Source organism: Emiliania huxleyi (assembly GCF_000372725.1).
Source record: "Emiliania huxleyi CCMP1516 unplaced genomic scaffold EMIHUscaffold_80, whole genome shotgun sequence".
NCBI lineage: Eukaryota > Haptophyta > Isochrysidales > Noelaerhabdaceae > Emiliania > Emiliania huxleyi.
The window spans coordinates 11,250-19,132 of record NW_005196020.1 but is presented as its reverse complement, the minus strand read 5'-3'; the positions used below and the strand labels follow the sequence as shown (position 1 = coordinate 19,132).

The following is a 7,883-nucleotide window of genomic DNA, read 5'->3' as shown; positions in this document are numbered from 1 at the left end:
AAATCGAGGGACGCGACCCACGTGGCCACAGACGGTCGCGAGCGTCGGCACTATGACGCCAGCACGACCGCAGCTCGTGTGCGTGCGGCCGTCTTTGTCCGGACTGAAAAGTCCAACATCCTCTCACTTAACGGTCTCTATTGGGGGGGATAAACCGCTGCGCCGCCAAAGGAACCAGCGACACTGGCCGCGGCTCGTCGCCACGCGCCGGCTCGGAAGAGGGGCTGTCGACGGCGCAGCAGAGCGGCACGCCTTGCCGCTCGAGCCGCCAACAGCCCCCCACCTCGACGTGACGGCCGTTCCCAGGGCCTGCCGGTGCGAGCCCGACCCACGCCCCCTCTCGCACCCCCCCGACCCCCCCTGCGCGGCGCACCCGCCCGCTGTGCGCCGGCTCGAGCGCCTATTGCCAAATCGCGACGTTTGAGCGCAGCGCACGCATCCTCTGGGCGCCTGAGCGCGGCAAAATCTTGCCAGAATGTGGCCGCAGGAAGAGCCTCCGGCGGGCCTCCGGCGGACGCCTGGCGGCGTGGCGCTGCGCGCCGGCCTGCGGCCCAGGTACCTATTTGACCGCTCGATACCAATCTGACCGCTCCGAATCCCTTGGTTGGCCCTCGCAGCTGTGATACAAAAGTGGGGACGCGCCTGGCGGCGCGCCCCCAAAAAGAACTATACTGGAAAAGAATTGAAAACTACAGGCCGAGGGCCCAACTTGAGAATCGTGCTTTTTGTGAGGTTGTTTCGTGTTAGGTTGGGTTGAGAGATTGTTTGTTGTTGGGTTGTGCTTGGGGTGAGGTTGTTCCGAGTGAGGTTGGTGTCCGAGGAGGCCACCGGCCAAAAGCGCATGTCTTGAAGGTCCGATACTGGAAGCCCATATAGGCACCTTACACTCCCCCGCAGTATCGCACCTCTTGAGCGACACTTCTACGTTTCCGCAGCTGGGGATTCTCCGGGTACCCCTCTTTGTACCCGTGCTGGCCGGATTCCTCCTCCGAACAAATCAAGTTCGATCGGCCCCAGTCTCGAACTGGCAGCCACTATCTCACCGGAGGTACCATGTCCGAGGAGGCCACCGGCCAAAAGCGCATGTCTTGAAGGTCCGATACTGGAAGCCCATATAGGCACCTTACAGTGAAGTGTTCTCCTTTCCTCTCCTCTCCTCTCTCCTCTCCTCTCCTCTCCTCTCCTCTCCTCTCCTCTCCTCTCCTCTCCTCTCCTCTCCTCTCTCCTCTCTCCTCTCTCCTCTCCTCTCCTCTCCTCTACTCTCTCCTCTCCTCTCCTCTCTCTTCTCCTCTCCTCTCCTCTCCTCTCCTCCCCTCCCGTCTCCTCTCCTCTCGCTCTCCTCTCCTCTCCTCTCCTCTCTCTTCTCCTCTGACCTCTCCTCTCCTGCTCTCCTCTCCTGTCTTCTTCCCCTCTGTCTCTCGAGTCTCGTGTACGGCTTTTCCAAGATTTGGCAGAGCACGCGAGAAAGGCAAAGGGAAAACACTAGTTCAAGTATCATGCCAAAGCTCACAACTCGAACGCGCGCAAACCTCCTCACACTCAGATCTCAGTCCGAGCCTGGCTGTTCTTGCTTCTTCACCCCTTCCTAACTAACTAACTTACTAAAGGAACTTTCTTGTGGACAACAAGAAAAATTACAACAAAAGGCGGTCGCACAGCACGATTCGCGCGACAGGCAAAGAAACGACGACGAAACGGGCCCAGTCGCAGTCCAGCGCCTCGACCCCCGCCCCCACAGCCAACGACAAAACCCCCCGATCCCCGCGTTCGGTGTTGACAGCACAGGGCCACACACCCTCGCCCACATAACTCACAAGCACCTCTAACGCTCTGCGCCGCCAGGCGAGCGGTCACAGCGAATGAATGAGACGCGAAGCCTCGTTGTTGTACAAGCGGAGAAACGGGCCGAGGCTCGCGGCCGAGGCCGCACCCGCCCGCAACACCTCTCACGACCACGACCCGAGCTTTCGTCGAGAGCGGCGAGAGCGGGGCTCTCCCCGCCCTCGACCTCGCCGGGTGTGCGGCGGTCAGCTCAAGAAGGTAGCTCGGGCGGACAGCTCGCTCGGTCGCTCTGGTGGGTCGGCTAGTCGAGGCTCGGCCGCTTGGCTGCCTGCCGCGGGTGGAGACGCGGTGTGAAGACGCGGTGTGAAGACGCGGTGTGAAGACGCGGTGTGAAGACGCGGTGTGAAGACGCGGTGTGAAGGACGCCCACGTGAGGGCGGGGAGACGGCATTGTGCAGCCTACTCAGAGCACCGCGTGCGTACGAGGGAGGCGAGTGCAGTGAACACCGCGGAGTGGCGGAGTACGGCGGAGCACGTGTCCTACTCGAGCGCGGGTTGTACTCGTCCAAACTAACGTCTTCCGCTTCTAGGCTCGGCTGCTGCCTTGCGTCTTTCGGCCGACCGGCGAGCGTGCCCCCGCCGCCCCCGCCGAGCGCGTCCGCATTGCAAAGTGGCGAGTCAGTGGGTCCGGGGCGGGGCAGTCCGAGGCGGGGTACTCTGAGGCGGGATATGCGGCGGGCGGCCGGCGCGGCACCGCCCGCGGGCGAGGGGCGAGAAAGTCGAGCACTGCCGGCGCGGTCGCCTCGAAGTACGACCAAAACTTGACGAGGCTCGAGCCCTTGTCGGAGAACCAGTGCCCGTAGCCGGGCTGCGAGAGAAAGGAGACGTCGAGGCCCGCGGCCGCCCACTCTTCGCACAACCGCCGCACGGCGTCGTGCCGGATCACTCGGTCGCCCTCCGAAGCGATGCACAGCACGGGCGGCGCGCGACCGGGTCCTCTCCGGAGCAGCGCGGGCACCCATTTCGAGGTGAGGTGGTCGTCGTACGACGCCATCATCCCCTCGTACATCGTGCGAAGGTACGCCGGCATCGGCATCGCCCGCTGGAAGAGCTCGCCGACCCAACCCTGCACCGCGTAGCCCTTGTCTGCGGGCGTGAGGCACTCGTCGACGAAGCGGCGCGCGGAGGGCGCCTACTTAATTCATTCATTCGTCCTCGGTAATTAATTACTCAACGGAGCTCGTACAGCGGCGCGCGGAGGGCGCGTCGGTATACGCGTAGACCTCGCACAGGCGGACGCGCGCCTCGGCGTCGCCGACAGCCTCTGCAAAGCCCGGGTTGAGGCAGACGATCCGGCGGATCCCGTGGCTGTGTGCGGCGAGGGCGAGGGCGGTGGAGCCGCCGAGGGAGTAGCCGACGAGGTTGTAGTCGGCCACGCCGAGCGCCGCAATGAGCTTGAGCATCCATGCGGTCCCCTCGTCCACGTCGGGGTGCCTCTTGAGGCGGCCGTCCGGGAGCGGCCGCGCGTCGTCGTCGTGCCCCAGGTACGGCAGCAGCAGCAGCCGGCCCGGCAGCGACCGGAGCGCGTGAGCGCACGGGATGAACTCGTGCAGCGACATCGACATGCCGTGGAGTAGGATGGTGGTCCGGCCGCCGGCGGTGCTCACGCCGACCGCCGGCCGCTCGAGGTAAGTCCACGGCAGCCCGTCGACCGTCACGCTCCGCTCGACCAGGCCGAGCCGCGCAGCCATGAGGGCGGTCGCGGCCTTCATGTACGACGCGCAAGCGGTGCCGGCTACGGACGGCGCCGCCTCGAGAAGGCTGCTGATGGCGGGGAAGGAGGAGTCGATGAGAGCGGTGGCCATTTCGGTGCTGCCTCTCGTCCTCGATGATGCCTGCCGTCACCCTTAGCCTGCCCTTAGCCGACGCAGCGCGATTTCTTTTTCTCAAGTGCTTAAATGGGATTGATTCTCGCTGACTTGCCCGCCATAAAAACGGTTTGGATGCTCTCTGCTGCCGCGGTGCCCCTGTCGGTGCGAAGGCGCCCGGCGGCCGCGCGCTTGGTGCCCACGCCGACCGGCTGCTCTCGCAATGCGCGGAACATTCTTTTTTCCCGGTGTCGTGCGAGAGTTTAGGGAGCTTTTTTCTTCTTAGGGCGCGCGCCCGCAAGAAGCGTGCTCACATGACGACGCCCAACTTCTCTGGCCGGCTGCTTCACGGCCCCTTCGCTGTCTACGTCGGCGACAAAGAGTTTGCGCGTGACCGAACGCGCATCAATCGGCTCAACGTGCGCTACATCGTCAACTGCACGCCGACTCTGTCGAGTGGTGGCGTCGCCAACTTCTTTGAGAAGGATCGAGCCCTCGAGTACCTCCGCTTGCCGATGCGCGACGCCAACACCGAGTCTGTGCTCGCGCACTTGCCTGCCGCCATTGATTTCTTCGAGCGTGCACGTATTCGCGCCGACGGCGCCGTCCTGATCCACTGCAACGAGGGCAAGTCGCGCTCGTGCGCCGTCGCGCTCGGATACGTGATCATCTCGCACGGCAGGGCGCTCGACGAGGCGCTCGAGATGCTGCGCGGCGCGCGACCGCAGGCCGAGCCCAAAGAGGCCTTCCTGGCGCAGCTCGCCACACTCACACCGGCCGTGAGGGACGGCGTCGACGTGTCGCGCGCCTGCAAGCGGGCGGCAGAGAGCGGCAGCGACGAGGCGAGTGCGGCGAAGCGCCCGGCCGTCGGTCCGGCGAGGCCGCCAGATCGGCAGGCGATAGGGCCGGCGGGGCCGCCAGATCGGCCGGATATGGGGCCGGCGGGGCCGCCAGATCGGCTGGCGATAGGGCCGGCGGGGCCGCCAGATCGGCAGGCGATAGGGCCGGCGGGGCCGCCAGATCGGCAGGCGATAGGGCCGGCGGGGCCGCCAGATCGGCCGGATATGGGGCCGGCGGGGCCGCCAGATCGGCTGGCGATAGGGCCGGCGGGGCCGCCAGATCGGCAGGCGATAGGGCCGGCGGGGCCGCCAGATCGGCAGGCGATAGGGCCGGCGGGGCCGCCAGATCGGCAGGCGATAGGGCCGGCGGGGCCGCCAGATCGGCTGGCGATAGGGCCGGCGGGGCCGCCAGATCGGCAGGCGATAGGGCCGGCGGGGCCGCCAGATCGGCTGGCGATAGGGCCGGCGGAAGGGTGATCGACTGGCCCGGCCGCCTCGCCACCCACGGCCATCGGACCAGGCCTGCCGCCGTCACGCGCGACAGGTGGAGACGAAGCCGTGACCGGACCTGCGCTCCCTGCGGTCTGACTCCCTGGTTGACTGACCAGGACGTATGTGGTAAGATGTCTCGTGTTAAATCGCGGAAATTTCTTTTTTGGGTGGCTGCTTCCACATCCTGTGTTAGTGCCAGTGCGCGCCAGCCCAGTGCCCAGTGCTGTGCGGCCGCGAAAATTTCTTTTTGGAGCTGTGGACGTGTCCGCCTGGGGGGTGAAGTGCGCCCCTGTCTAGCGCCAGCCCATGCTCGAGGGCCAGCACCATGCTCCAGGGCTGCCTGCGGTGAACGAGATCGTGCGGCTGCGAAAGCTGGAGTGCTATTCTGACTACAAGGATTCCGAGCTCACGCTGGTCTGCAGCCGCGTCCGCACCGATACGTTCGACGCGGTGCCACGGAGAGCCGGTGGCTGGCAGGTGACGAGAGTCCCACCGGAGCACATCGAGAAGCGCAACCTCGGGACGCAGGACCTTTCGAAACGTGGCCAGGGGCAGACCGCCCGCACCCAGCGAAAGCGCAAACGGTCCACAAATGGCCAGCGGAAGTCCGCCGTCGTATCCTCCGGCACAGCCGTTGACGCAGCCGTCGGCGCCTCCGACGCAAGCGCGCTAAACGGTGAGGACGAGGTCGAGGTCGAGGCGATGGTCGAGGAGTGCGGCAACGGCGACGGCAGCGAAGCTGGCGCACGTGCGCCTGCCTCGGCGCCGCAGCCTCCGCAGCCTCGGCAGCCACAGTTGCAGCAGCTGGCACCGGCGGCTCCGGCACAAGACGCGCCGTCGGCCGCACCTTCGGCGCCGGCTCCGTCCCCGCTGGCCGTGCTCCAGCAGCTCGAAGACCTTAATTTCGGGGCGCCGCAGCAGGGCGGCCTGATCCCGCGCATTGCGGCCCTCGAGGCGCAGGAGTTTGGTGCGCCGCGGCAGGGCAACGTCAAGTCGCGGGTCCAGGCGCTGCGCGACCACTTCACGGCCGTGATTGGTGCGTGAGCGCGGCATGCGGCATGCCAGCGGGCCAGCGCGGCCACCAGGCCACAGAGCCGCAGCACGCGCACGCCTCTGGGGTACGGACTTTATCGATAGAGACAAAGTGAGCGTGCGGCTATGCGTTTACAGGAGTGTCAATATGCACAAAGGCAAGTCCAACACGCAACAGGAGTTTCACGAGATACAAAGGCTAGCCGCCAACGGGGTGGCAGTCTCCGCAGAGTCTCCGTCGTTGCGCGTTGGTGAAAACCCCTCTGGTGTGTGTTGAGACTCTCTGTCTCTCCCCCTCTCCCACTCCCACTCCCTCCCCCCCTCCCCCCCCCCCCCCCCTCTCTCTCTCTCTCTCTCTCTCTCAGAAAGAAAGAAAGCGAAAACAGACAACCCAAGGGAGGGATGGGAGGACGGCACGCCGCCACCACACAGGGATTCTTTAAGGAGAGGTGTGTGGTGCGCTAGCCGTCGCCCACCCTAGGGAGTCTGCCTCTTCCTATCTCTCTTCGCAGTCTCTCGCCGCTTCTCGCTGCAACCTTCATGCCACCTCGCGGTCGTCCCACTCTCGTCGTTCTCTCCCTTGTCATTTCCTCCTCTGTCGCGTCGTTCTCTTCTGCCTCGTCCTGCAACGCCGCCGCCTGCCGGTCCCTTGTTCTCGCGGCTTCTTTCGCCTCTCGGCGCAACTCCATCCTCCTCGCGGCGTATCCTGGCCCCTCGAGTCTATCGAGCTCCCTCGCGCAAGGACCACATTTCTGACTCCCACTCCGATCATTTGCCTCCAGGTCATGTTGTTTGTTGCTCAGGTCCACTCTCTCTTCGAACACTCGTGCCTCTACGGATGATGCCGGCGCTGGGGTCCCCTTCGGATGCATCTCTCTACCTGTGTTAGTGCCAGTGCGCGCCAGTCCCGTGCCCAGTGTTGTGCGAGGGAGTTTTCTTGTAAAATTCTTTCTGTGTTAGTGCCAGTGCGCGCCAGTCCCGTGCCCAGTGTTGTGCGAGGGAGTTTTGTAAATTCTTTCTCTCTTCGGTGGCACTTTTTCTGAGCTTAGCCTTCGATGTTATAATGAAACAAACGCAAGGCGGACATGGCATATCGCTCTCGGGCCCACAGACATCCCGCACACCCGCTGCCCCCGCGCGCGCCCCACCCCGGCCGGGAGAGCGGAGCACTTGGAGCACTTGGAGTGCAACCGAGGTCACTTTTTCTTGAAACCTGTTGCATGCTTAGTCTCTGTGCCATCGCCGTCGCTCGGCCCTCCGCAATCACGTCGCTGCCAAGCCTCTCGCACGCCGAGATACGCCGCTACTCCCGCCACCTCATCCTCGACGACGTCGGCGTGGAGGGGCAGCGACGGCTCAAGGCGGCTCGTGTGCTGTGCGTCGGCTCAGGCGGGCTCGGCTCGCCGGCGCTGGTGTACCTCGCCGCAGCCGGCGTGGGCACGCTCGGCGTGGTGGACAATGACGTGGTCGACGAGTCCAACCTGCAGCGCCAAATCATCCACGCGACGGACGCCGTTGGCAGCCCAAAGGTGGACTCGGCGGCGCAGCGCGTCGGCGACCTGAACCCTCTCGTGAAGCTGGTCAAGCACGAGGAGCTTCTGACGGCGGAGAACGCGCTCCGGATCCTCGGCGAGTACGACATCGTCGTCGACGGCTCGGACAACTTCCCGACCCGCTACCTCGTCAACGACGCCTGCGTCCTGCTCGGCCTGCCATTAGTGTACGGTACGAAAGCACATCCCGCAGCTGTGCACATACCGCGGCAACGCCGCGGCGCCAGCTCTCACGACGGCTCATCCACTCGCACTCCGCTCGAACATGGGCGGCACACAAGCGAGCCACACATCGGAGCCTACCGAGGCTCCGCTGT

The 7,883-nt window shown here is 65.1% G+C and overlaps 3 protein-coding genes across 3 annotated transcripts in view; 2 read left to right on the top strand and 1 right to left on the bottom strand.

The window, feature by feature from the left end:
- Positions 1-1,638: 1,638 nt before the first annotated feature.
- Positions 1,639-2,988, bottom strand: EMIHUDRAFT_359318 (hypothetical protein). The gene is made up of 2 exons (XM_005759266.1): positions 2,325-2,988; positions 1,639-2,203 (listed from the first exon to the last, which is right to left on the bottom strand). Exon 1 carries the CDS (start codon positions 2,876-2,878, stop codon positions 2,369-2,371), a length of 510 nt encoding a protein of 169 aa, XP_005759323.1. The 5' UTR covers positions 2,879-2,988; the 3' UTR covers positions 1,639-2,203; positions 2,325-2,368.
- Positions 2,989-3,740: 752 nt separating this feature from the next.
- EMIHUDRAFT_218577 (hypothetical protein) lies at positions 3,741-4,553 on the top strand (the record flags this gene model as incomplete). The annotated part of the gene is made up of 3 exons (XM_005759265.1): positions 3,741-3,898; positions 3,937-4,496; positions 4,531-4,553. The coding sequence occupies 3 exons, from the start codon at positions 3,741-3,743 to the stop codon at positions 4,551-4,553; spliced, it is 741 nt and encodes a 246-aa protein (XP_005759322.1).
- Positions 4,554-7,233: 2,680 nt separating this feature from the next.
- The window catches only part of EMIHUDRAFT_68584 (hypothetical protein), a gene marked incomplete at both ends in the record, with an annotated part of 1,663 nt that continues 1,013 nt past the window's right edge, over positions 7,234-7,883 (top strand). Inside the window, one exon of the mRNA XM_005759264.1 lies at positions 7,234-7,738. Coding sequence (XP_005759321.1) covers positions 7,234-7,738 — 505 coding nt within the window. The remainder of the gene's footprint in view (positions 7,739-7,883) is intronic.